The 15,776-nt window shown below is 41.3% G+C and overlaps 1 protein-coding gene across 21 annotated transcripts in view; it reads right to left on the reverse strand.

The window, feature by feature from the left end:
- Window positions 1-15,776, reverse strand: part of EPB41L3 (erythrocyte membrane protein band 4.1 like 3) — a 342,189-nt gene that overhangs the window by 23,771 nt on the left and 302,642 nt on the right. For 12 of the 21 annotated variants that reach the window (XM_040433765.1, XM_040433753.1, XM_040433752.1 and 9 more), the window contains 6 exons: window positions 11,404-11,481; window positions 10,375-10,476; window positions 9,144-9,857; window positions 6,933-7,055; window positions 5,430-5,768; window positions 951-1,079 (listed from right to left, as the gene is read on the reverse strand). In XM_040433765.1, the coding sequence (XP_040289699.1) occupies window positions 951-1,079; window positions 5,430-5,768; window positions 6,933-7,055; window positions 9,144-9,857; window positions 10,375-10,476; window positions 11,404-11,481 (1,485 nt within the window). The remainder of the gene's footprint in view (window positions 1-950; window positions 1,080-5,429; window positions 5,769-6,932; window positions 7,056-9,143; window positions 9,858-10,374; window positions 10,477-11,403; window positions 11,482-15,776) is intronic. The other 9 variants (XM_040433763.1, XM_040433755.1, XM_040433771.1 and 6 more) reach the window with 7 other exon arrangements.

The raw sequence follows: 15,776 nt of genomic DNA on the forward strand, positions 1-15,776 counted from the left end.
CTTTTTCAGAGTGGTTACCATGGCTGCCGGGATGCTAAAGTCCTGGCAGCCATGGTAAGTGTAGTGGGGAGCGGGGGAGTGTACTTACCGTCCGTGCGGCTCCCCGGGCGCTCCAGAGTGACGTCAGGGCGCCCCAAGCGCATGGATCACGTGATCGCATGGATCACGTCATCCAATGCGCATGGGGCGCTCTGACGTCATTCTGGAGCGCCCGTGGAGCCGCACGGACTGTAAGTATACCGCTCCCCCGCTCCCCGCTCCTACTATGGCAACCAGGACTTTAATAGCGTCCTGGGTGCCATAGTAACACTGAAAGCATTTGGAAGACGGTTCCGTCTTCAAATGCTTTCAGTACACTTGCGTTTTTCCGGATCCGGCGGGCACCTCCGGCAACGGAAGTGCATGCCGGATCCCAACAACGCAAGTGTGAAAGAGGCCTTAGAATCAGCGTGTATCACAGTATGCAGTCCTCCCAAGTGCCACTCTTTTTGATCTGAGGTATAGATTTTCATTATTGTATTTACAATATTGATCCAGAACGTGTTTGGTTGTCTCCCTTAAGCATATCAGAGCCCTCATTTCATTATTTGATGCTATTTGAATTTAACAAATTTCTATATTCAGATAATTTTTGCACTATTTTGTACGAGAAAACTACTGAAGATATTGATAGATATGCAAGAAAAGTGGATCTTTCACACAATGAACCATAAGTGTCCCTCTTTGAACGTCCAAAAAGTTGGGAGGTATGCAGTATGCATTACTTCTGGCAGCTGGATGGGGGTAAAAGGGAGTTTCAGATTTCCTTTAAGCAACTCCTTATGTTTTTTCCTCAAAACATATACAGTGTTTTAGTACTAATGGTGCACAGAAGTAACTGAAACCAGGAAGCTCTTTTCAAATTAAAGGGTGCGTTTGAGTCATCAATGTATTTCATTTTTTTTTTTTACCTCTGAGGATTCATATGTTATGGTTTTTGTTTCTGTATGTATTACAGGTACATCCTTAGTAGACACGTCAGGCTTCTCTCCTTCTGCAATAGTGCCAAAAGTGATAATCTCTGTTTTCACAAGGGGAGACTGAGGGCAAAGAAAAAAAGTCCATATTTTAAAAAAATGTTCCCGTACAAAACAAATGGTATTATTAAGCCAGCAGGAAAAAAACAAGTTCATTAAAGTCCATTTACACTTAACAATTAGTGTTAATATTTAAATGAATCTAAGTGATTGCAACAATAGTTTGGGAAAGCAGTAACAATAACAAGTAAATTTGATGTAAATGTGCATGTTATGCTTGCAATTGCTTGGGACGTTGAGGAGTGTTAATCAGTGTTAATTAAAAATTGTGAAGTGTAAACAGGCCTTAATTCCTTTTTGTGTTACTGCTGCAGTGAGTTAATTTTTCCCCCAAAAAACATAAACAGGGGTAACTAGAAAACATGCAAGTATGTCTTACATGGTACCAGTTAGTAACCTACACAGAAACCACCAGGGCAACATAATTCCCAGTGACTAAGGCTCAATTCACACCTGAGCGTTCTGAAAGGAGCGCTCTGTATGCGCGATTGTACGGACGTTTACAAGCGCGCATACAGAGACAAGTGTGCACACAGTGTCGCGCGTTCCCGAAAGTCTATGTACGGGAACGCGCGACAAGCGCCCAAAAAAACGCTCCTGTACTTGTGTGAGCGTCGGGCGTTTTACAGCGCGATCGTACGCGCTGTAAAACGCCCAGGTGAGAACCATTCCCATAGGGAAGCATTGGTTTCTCCTTGTTGAGCGTTTTACAGCGCGTAGGAACGCGCTGTAAAACGCTCAGGTGTGAATTGAGCCTTAGGCTACTTTCACACTAGCGTTCAGGGTTCCGCTTGTGAGCTCCGTTTGAAGGCTCTCACAAGCGGCCCCGAACGCATCCGTCCAGCCCCAATGCATTCTGAGTGAATGCGGATCCGCTCAGAATGCCTCAGTCTGGCTCCGCTTGGCCTCCGTTCCGCCCAGCAGGTGGACACCCGAACGCAGCTTGCAGGGTTCGGGTGTCCGCCTGGCCGTGCGGAGGCAAACGGATCCGTCCAGACTTACAATGTAAGTCAATGGGGACGGATCCGTTTGTAGTTGACACATTGCATTCAAGAGTTACACATTTCAAAATATTTGGAAAGTGAGATCCTGCTTTAGGGCAATGATCTCTGGAAAAGTATAGCCGACCACAATCCCACTCTGTAGTGCTGCCTACAGATAGGTGGCTCTAGTTTGGCTTTTAACTTAAGTCATGTTTCCAGGCTCTTTACCTGCTTTCCAACACTCCACTGCCTTTCCAATTGCCAATCGTTGTGCTACCATTCATTAGTACATGATAAGGCGTCCCCTGTATACCCTGGGGTGGCGGTGGTAGAGCTCTTTCACCCTGCTCATATACTAGTGGCAAAAAAGCCTATATGGCTACATTGACGGAAAAACAATTAAAATGTTATAGATCTCCGAAAGTGGTGCCTCAAAAACATGCAACAAACTTACTACACTATAAAAAAAAAAAAGCTATATCAAATTTGTATGACCGTAATAATCAAAAATCTATCTTACAAAACCTGGCCTTCAAACTATTTTCTCAACAGTAAAAAATAAAAGTTGTAACTCTTGGAATGTGACAATGAAAAGAATAAAAATAATATTGCTTGGACTATGCTGTTACTCACTTCTTCCCTGCTGGTTGGATACCTTTTGACCTGGGTGGCTTGTTGTGGTCTCCTCTACAAATGCAAGTCTGCTACTCATGTTACAATCCAGCTCTGCTATGTCTATATGTTGTTCTGCCGCAACATCTCAGCCACACTCATCTATACCATCATATCTAATGAATAAACTCTTCCATAGTTCAGCTGAACTAATCAAGATTTGCTATACATATCCAGACAGTTCCTTCATTCAGGTAGCCTAAGGATCAATGTACAGTCGTGGCCAAAAGTTTTGAGAATGACACAAATATTAGTTTTCACAAAGTTTGCTGCTAAACTGCTTTTAGATCTTTGTTTCAGTTGTTTCTGTGATGTAGTGAAATATAATTACACGCACTTCATACGTTTCAAAGGCTTTTATCGACAATTACATGACATTTATGCAAAGAGTCAGTATTTGCAGTGTTGGCCCTTCTTTTTCAGGACCTCTACAATTCGACTGGGCATGCTCTCAATCAACTTCTGGGCCAATTCCTGACTGATAGCAACCCATTCTTTCATAATCACTTCTTGGAGTTTGTCAGAATTAGTGGGTTTTTGTTTGTCCACCCGCCTCTTGAGGATTGACCACAAGTTCTCAATGGGATTAAGATCTGGGGAGTTTCCACGCCATGGACCCAAAATGTCAACGTTTTGGTCCCCGAGCCACTTAGTTATCACTTTTGGCACGGTGCTCCATCGTGCTGTAAAATGCATTGTTCTTCACCAAACTGTTGTTGGATTGTTGGAAGAAGTTGCTGTTGGAGGGTGCTTTGGTACCATTCTTTATTCATGGCTGTGTTTTTGGGCAAAATTGTGAGTGAGCCCACTCCCTTGGATGAGAAGCAACCCCACACATGAATGGTCTCAGGATGCTTTACTGTTGGCATGACACAGGACTGATGGTAGCGCCCACCTTTTCTTCTCCGGACAAGCCTTTTTCCAGATGCCCCAAACAATCGGAAAGTGGCTTCATCGGAGAATATGACTTTGCCTCAGTCCTCAGCAGTCCATTCACCATACTTTCTGCAGAAGATCAATCTGTCCCTGATGTTTTTTTTGGAGAGAAGTGGCTTCTTTGCTGCCCTTCTTGACACCAGGCCATCTTCCAAAAGTCTTCGCCTCACTGTGCGTGCAGATGCGCTCACACCTGCCTGCTGCCATTCCTGAGCAAGCTCTGCACTGGTGGCACTCTGATCCCGCAGCTGAATCCTCTTTAGGAGACGATCCTGGCGCTTGCTGGACTTTCTTGGATGCCCTGAAGCCTTCTTAACAAGAATTGAACCTCTTTCCTTGAAGTTCTTGATGATCCTATAAATTGTTGATTGAGGTGCAATCTTAGTAGCCACAATATCCTTGCCTGTGAAGCCATTTTTATGCAACGCAATGATGGCTGCACGCGTTTCTTTGCAGGTCACCATGGTTAACAATGGAAGAACAATGATTTCAAGCATCACCCTCCTTTTAACATGTCAAGTCTGCCATTTTAACCCAATCAGCCTCACATAATGATCACCAGCCTTGTGCTCGTGAACATTCTCACCTGAGTTAACAAGACGATTACTGAAATGATCTCAGCAGGTCCTTTAATGACAGCAATGAATTGCAGTGGAAAGTTTTTTTGGGGATTATGTTAATTTTCATGGCAAAGAAGGACTATGCAATTCATCTGATCACTCTTCATAACATTCTGGAGTATATGCAAATAGCTATTATAAAAACTTAAGCAGCAAGTTTTCCAATTTCCAATATTTATGTAATTCTCAAAACTTTTGGCCACGACTGTACATTTCACAAGTGTATACCTGGATGGACCTATCCAGATCCTTGCTGTGCATATGTATTTTACTTCAAGCCACACTGTTCCAAGTTTGTTTAGAGTTCCTAGTATCCCTGGTAATTGTGGTATCACCTGAATACTAGCTGTCGTTGACTATGCTCCAGTTACTATCTTGGTTCCTGAACTGCTCTCCTGGTGACAACCATTGGATACTTTCTAGACTACATGTCTGTTCTCCAGCTCCTAAGTCTATGCTCCAGCTCGTGTCTCTGCTCCAATATCTGGTGTTACTTTTAAGATTTCCGTTAACTCTTGTGCTTTCATTCTCAACTCTGCAACTCCAAAGTTACAAACTCAACTCTACTACTCCACGGTTACAATCTCAATTATGTTACATATTTGTCTCTGTTTAGCCTTCCCTGTTTATTTCTGTACTGCCTGGCTAGTTCACAGACTTTTTCTGTATGAACTGTCTTCAATAACTTAATGTTCAGTTGTAATACTGGGGGCCCAAAATATATTGGTCCTTAAGGGGCCTACTTACAAGGTTGTCACCTACAGGTGGAGCTTGTTAATGGATATCTTGCTCCTGCAGTTCTTAATGCAATTTCATCCTTATATTTACATCCTTAGACTTTAAAAATATATCCGGTATATACAACATGAAATTTTATAGTCCACCTTATTCTACTCTACACTTTTTCATTTAAACCAGAATTCAGATTTTAAAAATGTTAATTTTTATATTATCTATCCATCACATGGGTAAAAAACAAATGAAACTCTTGACCAGCATCACCAAACACATAGCATGCTATAAACAATCCCTTGAAAATTAGCAAGTGGACAACTAAGTGCAAAGCTTTGAATAGCATAGGAGAGGGTTGCCAAACTCCACACACACACGTTAAATGGAAACACTTCACATCAGCCAGTTACCTCCTCAAGAGGCTTGCCATCCAACAATGCTGCATCATGAGTCGTTTTGCCATGCTGCTCCTCTTGAGCATAGCTAGCAACAGAACCATCAGCAACCTCATCTTCCTCTTTAGCAGCTTCCTCTGTTAATGCAGTACCCTCACTCCCTTTCAAGCCAGAAGCAATGATTGTGCTTGCCTGCTCTGCAGTCAGATGAGCTGCATCCCCCACTGCATGCATATCCCCCGTTTCCTCCAAACCGATTATTCCCTGCACAACCTTCTCTTTTGTTCTTTGCGCAGTGTCCTCCTTTTCAGTTATTATACCACTTGTCTCCCATTCTGTGTTTCTTTCAATTTTCTGCAAGGAGAATAGAGCATTGTTAGCCAAGCAACAGTGTCAACAGAAATAAAATTTAAAAAAAATCTGAAAAATCAATAAAAAAACAAAATAATTCATATATTATTCATATATACAGTATATAAAAAAAAAAGAATCAAGTTACTGTATGCACACATGGGAACATACTCATGATGTGGGCTAATAGGATCCCAACTACAGTGCCTGCTTTAAAGGGGCTATCCAGAAAGGTTATCATTATCACATCAACGGGTGTCTGAGTCCCGCTATCCTGGCTTCAGCTGTTTCAGGGAGCTGCCACACTCACAGGATCTCTGGTGAGCACAGCCATCTCCTGGCAGCTCTCCAAGCACAGCGCCGTACATTGCATAGTGGCTGTGCTTGGTATTGCAGCTCAGCCTCATTGACTTGAATGGGGATGAGCTGCAACTAGGCCCTCACGGGGCGTCGGCCTCTTCTAACAGATGATCGGTGGCGGTCCTGGGTGTCGAACCCTCGCCAATCTAATATTCATAACCTATCCAGACCAATTCCTGGATAACCCCTTTAATTTGTACTTTAAAAAGTGCTAACATATATACCTTATTGTGAATATGATGTTTAAGATTAGCCCCTGTATTTTTAACATAAACTGAAACATGCACTCTAGCACAATCTGTAACCTTATATAAAGCGTTTTCTGTATTTTTGGTATGCCTAATGGACCACCAAATTAAGTGTTCTAGTGAAAGCAAATTTATCTATGTTTTATAAATGTTTGGAGCCAGTTTCTAGGCTATAATAAAAGAGCACTTAAGCTTGCTTGTCATATATTTGTATTTTATTTATTTCTCTCTTGCTGCTCATTTTATGTCCCATTAAATGCAATCTGCTTGGCAATAGAATTTCCATTGCTTGGCACAAAATGGTCAGGAAGCTCCATCATTTTGCCCTGCAAACTATATTCACCATTCATATTTCCAGACACCTTTTATCTGTATCATTTTCAGAGTATTATCTAAATGATTTGAAGTGTAGCAGTGATTGTAGCCCATTGTGTCAAGGCAGTTACAGAAACGCCAGTCTCATATTACTGACTCCTTTCAGCATCAATTCGTAAAAGCGTAAGCAAAGTACAAGCAAAAGTTGGAATGAAGCTAATAAATACATCCAATAAGCAGCCACCTGAGCCCAGTTTTGTGAAGTAGTTGTAACCTCTCCTATGAACTCAGATGGCTTTCTTGTAGACTCTAATAAACTGTAGATATCAGAACCATCCATGAGTTTGTCACCAGAGGACTGTTTGGTCTAAACAGACAAAGAAATGAAATGTCATATTGGGAGGACAGACACATAAATAGGAGGAAAAGAGGATAGAGAGACACAGATTGTAACAACGAAGAAGAAAGTGTGTCATTGTGCAAAAAAGGAAATAATCTAGATGTTACAGAGAGCTTTGACCAGGTTTCAATAATCTTCACTCCCCAGTGCCAATACTGTGACTATTTAGATGCAACTCCACTCCGGCTCTGAAAATGCAAGAGTGAATTCTGTTAACCCCAAATCTCCCTTCTACCAAGTCATGCTTACGACTGCCCAGGTGGCTGAAATATGGGGAGATGTTTGTGGGGTTCTCACACTTTAGAGATACTTTAACTGTACTTATACATAACACAGGGCAACATGAACATTGCCCATGATTGATTCTCTCTCACCTGTAAAATACTAACTATGAGGTATGCAGAGCTACTATTTGGTTAGCTATACAGGTAAAACCAGCTACCAACTATGAGCATCCCACTTAACCGCTGAGCTTCCCATAACCTAGTCAGTGTAACATGACATTGGAAGATGTGGGATATTAGGCTTGTTAACTGTAGTCAAACCTACATTTTCAGATTTTGAGTAAAGTTAGGTTTTCATTTTTTCAACTGCAGCAGAATCATAGCAAAACTACAGTTGATATAATAATATACATATCTCCAAAGGCCCCTTTACACGGGTCAACTCTGCATGCAATTATTGGGATCATACCGCACGTTCCCAATAATTGCCTGCTTTTCAAAGGAGGTCAAAGCTGCATTTACATGCAGAAATCATCTCCTCTGCATGGGAACAAGTGATTACTAGTGTGAATGCTCATCCCCACCCAGATTCCCTGTTTGCACAGCACGATTTGCTGCCCAGAAATTATGATTTTGGAGTCTGCATAAATGATGCTTTAACCTGATGAATGGCTCAGCTATCGGGAACAAGAGCTTATACGAACGTTCATTCTCAATAATCTGCCCAATAATTGTCCTGTGTAAAGGGACCTTTAGAGGCTGGGTCAGTTAAAGTAGTTCAGCAGCCAACCTCTGAAGGGTCATATACATACAGCGAAGTGTTTTAGCAAAGGTTATACGAGATCAGGAGAAAGGAACTGATGGCATGAGTAAGAGAAGATAAAAGTATATAACCATAAACAATAGCAAGAAAATACAAGGAGATCTGGGGGGAAAAAAGCCATGAAGGTTAAGGACGTGGCAGAACCAATGAACTTAAAAGTAGCATTCATCTCTAGTGCCTGTAAGGAATGCTAGAAAGCAGAGGGCCCTATTCAACAGCCTGTTTTGCTGCATTTTTATCATATGAGGTGGTAGTATCTACATAATGTGTAGTTTACATTGTTTGTATATTAAAAGTATGATTTAAAATGCCATACATTTACAAACAGTATTAGCGCTAGGATTTAGGGATGTTTCCAGGCGTAGTGGCATATCCCGCCAACCTACATTGTACAGTGTGGAGTTTCCCCCCACTCCCCATCGTGACACTACCCTTGGGATAGGTTATAAATTGTTATATCATGGAGAACCCCTTTAAGTATATAGCAGCACAGTGAAATGAAAGACATGGAAGAAAATGTCAGCCAGCTGCATACACAAGTATAGGAATAGCTGGATACACAAGTACAGATAAAAAGGAAGAAGCCAGTATTATGAATGGAATAGAAGTGGTTAATAATTAATCTTAAATGTAAAACCACTTGGTATGTAATCCGCTGTGAATATTGTGTTTGTCTGTGTTTACGGTCTTCTTGCGTGCACAACGCTTTGGGAGACTATGCTGAATAGGGCCCATAGCGGTTAGATCTGAGAAATTGCTGAAGCACACACATATAGAAATGGCAAGCTGCGTCATTACTAGGTTTTCTGTTATTTGTTTTTGTCTGGTTATAAAGCTTTACGATGCCTACTTTGGTTGCAGTGCTTAGAAAAAAACGAATAAATAAATGTTGCCTGCCAAAATAAAGTAAAGCTGCAAGTGAATAGAAGGGATCTGTAAAGCAGGGGATGTCTGCAAGTCATGCTTGTGATAATTAGGATGGGGCACAAAGTTATTGCCACTTGTTACCACCACTTTGGATGCTGACGATTCTGTGACATAGTGAGCAGTAGCAATGGTAAACGGCTGGTCTCTTGTGTATCTCCAATCAGACAGTTTCTTCTCTTTCCAGTCTGGAGCCTCTGTTTTGATGACTTCATATTCAGGATATCCTACAGTCTTCTCGGTGATCACACTTTCAAGTATCTTCACTCCAGTGTCCTGTACCTTTGTTAGGCCATCTTCAATTGGACTTGCCAGCTGAGAGTCTGACTCTTTAATGGGAGTGAGTGACTCTGATACTCTTCTCTTTATGGTTAATCCCTCCTGGGTTTTCCTACCCTTGTCATCGCTTATGGATTCTAAGATCTCAAATTCACCTACAGCTGGACTTCGTTTCACAGTTTCAGAAATGTCTTTCTCTACTTGTTGGATGACTTCAAGAGAGGAAGGCTGTGACACCTTGTCACCTTCTTTACCTTTACTAGTCATTGTTACAATCTTACCAGATACTGCATCATAGGTTTTTCCTAATGCATACATTTTCTGTCTGTTTTCCTCTTCTCTTGCTCTAATTTCCATTTTTAAGGCATCCAGACTCTGAGTTCCGATTGGACTGGTTTTAAATGTTCCAGCTGGTTTCTCAGTGCTCACAGTTGTCACCTTGTAAGTCATAATGCTTTTTGTTTCACCATCAACTACCTTAGTGGGTACTTTGTCTACAATAACCCAATCCTCAGTGCCCTAAGTGAGATATAAAATCTACATTAGAATGTGTCACTCTTTAATTTACTTTAATGGAACTGTAGTAAAATACAGGGGCAAATTTATCAATGGTATCATAAGAACGACACTTTACGTCATACACGCACACGTAAAATGGTGCTAGAAGTAAGAATTCTGGCACAATCATTTGTCACATTCTATTGAGCCATCTATTTTTTAACCTACCCTACATGTTGCAGAAATTTATTAAATATCAGGCACTTGCGCCACTTTTGTAGCACATTTTGTTTGATAAATCTGCCCCCTATTATCTCTGTTGGCAAATTACACACTGTTCAATGTTACATCTGAAACAAAGAGAGTGTATTACATATGTATAGTCTGTCCTAGATTACACCGAGGACACTTAAGCAATGGACTAATCCTCTTTAAAATATTTTTTAGTTTAAGATTATGGCAGTCTAGCACAAGTCATTTAGACCTGATTTCTAGTTAAAGTGGAGGATTATATCTAGATTAAACGAATAAAAATAACCTCTGGGGATGATGGGATAGTTTTCTGCATAATGATTTGATGAGAAGTAGCCACAGGGCTGGTGGCTCTCGCTTCCCGAAGTTTCTTCACTATGTCCCCTGGCTAGTGGAAGAAAAACCAATAAGAATCCAAGAATCAGAAGTATTTCAGTTTCACTTAAAATGCATTTTTTGTTAACAGTGCAACTTGGAACAGATATATAAGTCTATATTAAGCACCTGATACCTCTTCAATCACTACATGGTGATGGTAATAACTTTTTGACCTGAATGTTCATGAAAACGTTGCTCATCAATTTATTTATTTCCTGTTATCAATATTGGTTATGCTCACAAAATACCATCTCATACTAAAGAAAGGCAAGAAGTGAACGTTATGAGATTATCTTGGTTTTAAAAAAAATATCTACCTGTTACCCCGAACGTCAACCTGTCACTGATGGCACACAATATATGACAAGTGTACTACTTTAATAGATCCCGCTACACATTGTCCCCTGGCTAGCGGAAGAAAAACCAATAAGAATCCAAGAATCAGAAGAATTTAAGTTTCATTTAAAATGCATTTTTTGCCACTGATGGCACACAATATATGACACGTGTACTACTTTAATGGATCCCGCTACACATTGTTACTGAGTGTAGACCCTTTTAAAAAAAAACTAAACAAATGCTCTAAAATGCCATCTACTGCCTGTAACACCAAAATCATAAAAATAACCCCCATCAAGAACAGGTATATGTATGTGTATGTCAAGGTCTGTATGCTATGAACAGAGCAATAAACTGCAGCCCAGTGATACCCAATCCAGTGTGCTTCTAATTAGAAAAGTAAACAGATTTTGGGTGTGCCATGTTGAAACTGTGCCAAATCCTTCAGTCAGCGCTGACTTCTATAAATGGGTGGCACTGGCTGCTGATGCCCTCCATACACAATTGATTTACCAACCTAAAAATAAAAACAGTGGGAAATAACAAGAAATAATTAAGAAATATATTCTGCAAACAACAGATTTTTACAATTCTTTACCTGAGATTCTAACATTGAATAGCTTGTCTTTTCCAAAGAAGCACGTCTTTCTACTTCTTCTTTTTCTTCTTTGGTCTGCTTTTGAAGACAGATAAAATCACTGATATCACTTATTCCTCAAACACCCAGAAATAGAACATTAATTACTCATCTCATTAACTGCAGGGTCAGAGTATGTGCTAAACTGCAAAAATGCACTTGGGTAGTTAACCTTGTAAAACACTGAATATTCATTGTACATTAATGCTTTTGGACGTTACAGAACAGTGACTGGTTACCACCTCCAGTGCATGACCTATTTTGAATTTCTGAAGCTTTATCCTTCAGAGATGTGCTAAAGGTCACATTTCTGCTTGGACAAAAAATATAAGTTGTATGCATTAAAAGTATTTTTTTGGGCAGTTGGCAGTAAAATATTGATGACCTATCTCTGGATAGGTCATCAATATCTGATCGTGTGGGGGTCTGACTCCTGGTACCACCATGATCATCTGTTGGCCTTGGCTCACCTATGAGCGCTGCAACCTTTTCCTAGGCCAGTGAGTTCACGTTCATTGGCCACATGGCCTAAGTGCAGCTCAGTCCCATTCAAGTGAATAAGCCTGGGCTGAAATACCAAGCACGGCCACTACACAATGAACAGCGCTGTGCATGGTATGTTGTAAGGTGGCAGCGGCGCTCTGACTCTTCAAACAACTGATTGGTGGCTGTGTAGGGTATCGAAACTTCACCAATCAGATACTGATGACCTGTCATGAGGTTTGGTCATCAATATTCTCCTCCCAAAAAAACTTTAACTGGATTCCTAAAGACCTGTACCACTGATGTAAAATCCATTCATTACCCTGATGGCATTCCTTCAAATATATATGTAAAGGTTTGATATAATGTTATATGTGTACACTCAGACTGTGCAAGAACTGAACCAAATAGCTGCACTTGCACATAGCTCTTCACACTAGACAACTACTGACAAATACAACAAAATTTTTCTGGCAGGCTCCACAAGTGGTTTCAAGCCTGCATAATATACATAGACTGGAAATTAGGTGCCGGAGATTATCTGATGAACAAGCAAATTTGTTCATCGCACGATTTCTGCCGGCGCCAAAAATCAATGCTTGTCTACATTTATCAGAGGTGATTGCTTCTCTCCCCCCCTCCTCCCCAGTATTAAATCATTGGTGGTGCAGTGTGCGCCCTCCCCCCCAGTATTAAAATCATTGGTGACGCAGTGCGCCCCACCTCAACCCCCCCAGTATTAAAATCATTGGTGGCAGTGGCCACAGGGTCCCCTCCCCTCCTCCTCATTGGAGGCAGTGGCAGCTTCTGATCGGAGCCCCAGCAGTGTAATCCTGGGGCTTTGATCGGTTACCATGGCAGCCAAGACACTACTGAAGCCCTGGCTGCCATGGTAAGCTCCCTGCTGCTCGGTGTACTATGCACAGGGACAGTGTGGGATCCTATTCAATCTAATAGAGCTCTATTAGGGTGAATAGGACAAGGGATCAAAAGATCCCAGGTTCTAGCCCCTAAGGGGGAAATAGTTATTAAATAAACAGTAAAAAAAAAAAAAAGGAAAACCCCCCCACCAAAATATTAAGTATAAATCACCCCCTTTCCCAATTTTACATATAAAATATATAAACAATAAATAAATAAACATATTACATATTGCCACGTCCGAAAAGTCCAAACTATTAAAATATAAACAAAATCTCCTATGTAGGATAGGACTGTTCGATTATGGGCTGGACGTTCCATAAAATGCGGAATGCACGCAGCTTTTTTTGGTGTTTTTATTTTTTTCACGTGGTATCGAATGGTATGGAGTATCGCTCTACCAGCTTTGTACATTTAAAAGCTGACATTTTTGCCCTTTCTTAGCAAGTATGTGTGAAGTGAAAAGAAAATGATACATGATTTGCAACATTTTTAATAAACAAATATCTGTAAAGTGTGGCATGCATTTGTACATTGTATTAGTGACCAATTGCCTTCCGAAGTCACCTAATTAGTGAATGTTTCTGATCAAACAGCATCATGAAAACCAAGGAACACACCAGACAGGTCAGCGATAAAGTTGTGGAGAAGTGTAAAGCAGGGTTAGATTCTAAAAAAATATCCCAAACTATGAATATCTCAAGAAGCACTGTTCAATCCATCATCCGAGAATCGATGGAGTATGGCACAAGTGCAAACCTACCAAGACATGGCCGTCCAGCTAAACTGATGGCCCAGGCAAGAAGAGCACTAATTAGAGAAGCAGCCAAGAGGCCCATGGTCACTCTGGAGGAGCTGCAGAGATCCACAGCTCAGATGGGAGAATGTGTCCACAGGACAACTATTAGTCATGTACTCCACAAATCTAGCCTTTATATAAGAGTGGCAAGTAGAAAGCCATTTTTAAAAGCAAGCCATTAAAAAAAAGTCCCGCTAGCATTTTGCCACAAACCATGTAGGGACATTGCAACATGTGGAAGAAGGTGCTCTAGTCAGATGAGACTAACATTGAACTTTTTAGCCTAAATGCAAAACGCTATGTGTGGCGGAAGACTATGTGTGGCGGAAGACACTTCACCCTGAACACACCATCCCCACCGTGAAACATGTTGGCCACATTATGCTGTGGGAATGTTTTTCTTCACCAGGAACAGGGAAGCTGGTAGGAGAGCTGATGGGAAGATGGATGGAGCTAAATACAGGACAATCTTTGAGGAAAACCTGGTAGAGGCTGCAAAAGACGTGAGACTGGGGCGGAGATTCACCTTCCAGCAGGACAACGACCCTAAACATACAGTCGGAGCTACAATGGAATTGTTTATATCAAAGCATATTCATGTGTTAGAATGACCCAGTCAAAGTCCAGACCTAAATACCATTGAGAATTTGTGGCAAGACTTGAAAATTGCTGTTCAGAGACGCTCTCCATCCAATCTGACTGAGCTGGAGCTATTTTGCAAAGAAGAACGGGCAAAAATGTCTAAATCTAGTAAGTTGTTAGAGATATACCCCAAAAGACTTGCAGCTGTAATTGCAGCGAAATGTGGTCCTACAAATCACTTTCCAGATTTTTACTTATTAAAAATTTTGAAAACCATGTATCTTTTTCTTTTCACTTCACACATACTTGCTACTTTGTATTGGTCTATCACATACAGTGAGGAACAGAAGTATTTAAACACCCTGAAATTTTGCAAGTTCTCCCACTTAGAAATCATGGAGGGGTCTGAAAATCACATTGTATGTGCATTCCCACTCAGACAGAATAAAAAAAAATAAAAAAATTCAGGAAATCACATTGTATGATTTTTAAAGAATTTATTTGTCTTGCACTGCTGAACATAAGTATTTGAACACCTGAGAAACAGCAAGAATTCTGGCTCTAAAAGACCTGTTAGGCCCCTTTCACACGAGCGAGTTTTCCGCGCGGGTGCAATGCGTGACGTGAACGCATAGCACCCGCACTGAATCCTGACCCATTCATTTCAATGGGGCTCTGTACATGAGCGTTGTTTTTCACGCATCAGTTCTGCGTTGCGTGAAAATCGCAGCATGTTCTATATTTTCACGCAGCCCTGGCTCCATAGAAGAGAATGGGGCTGCGTGAAAAACGCATTGCATCCGCAAGCAAGTGCGGGTGCGATGCGTTTTTCACTGATGGTTGCTAAGAGATGTTGTTTGTAAACCTTCAGTTTTTTATCACGCGCGTGAAAAACGCATGAAAACGCATTGCACCCGTGCAGAAAAAACTGAACAACTGAACGCAATCGCAGACAAAACTGACTGAACTTGCTTGCAAAATAGTGCGAGTTTCACTGAACGCACCCTGAACGCATCCGGACCTAATCCGTCATGCTCATGTGAAAGGGGCCTAACTGTGCTTTTAAAAAGTCCACCTCCACTCCACTAATTAATCTAACTTAGTAGCACCTGTCTGAGCTCTTTAAAGACATCTGTCCACCCCACAGTCAGTCAGACGCCAACTACTACCATGGGCAAGACCAAAGAGCTGTCAAAAGACACCAGAGACAAAATTGTGGACCTCCACAAGGCTGTAAAGGGCTACCGGGCAATTGCCAAGCAGCTTGGTGAAAATAGATCAACTGTTGGAGCAATTGTTAGAAAATAAAAGAGGCTAAAGACGACCGTCAGTCTCCCTCGGACTGGGGCTCCATGCAAGATCTCACCTCGTGGGGTATCACTGATGATAAGAAAGGTGAGGAATCAGCCCAGGACTACACGGGAGGAGCTGGTCAATGACATGAAGAGAGCTGGGACCACAGTTTTAAAGGTCAGTGTTGGTAGAACACTACGGCGTCATGGTTTCAAATCATGCATTGCACGGAAGGTTCCCCTGCTCAAGTCATCAC

Source organism: Bufo bufo, chromosome 5, assembly GCF_905171765.1.
Source record: "Bufo bufo chromosome 5, aBufBuf1.1, whole genome shotgun sequence".
Taxonomy (NCBI): domain Eukaryota; kingdom Metazoa; phylum Chordata; class Amphibia; order Anura; family Bufonidae; genus Bufo; species Bufo bufo.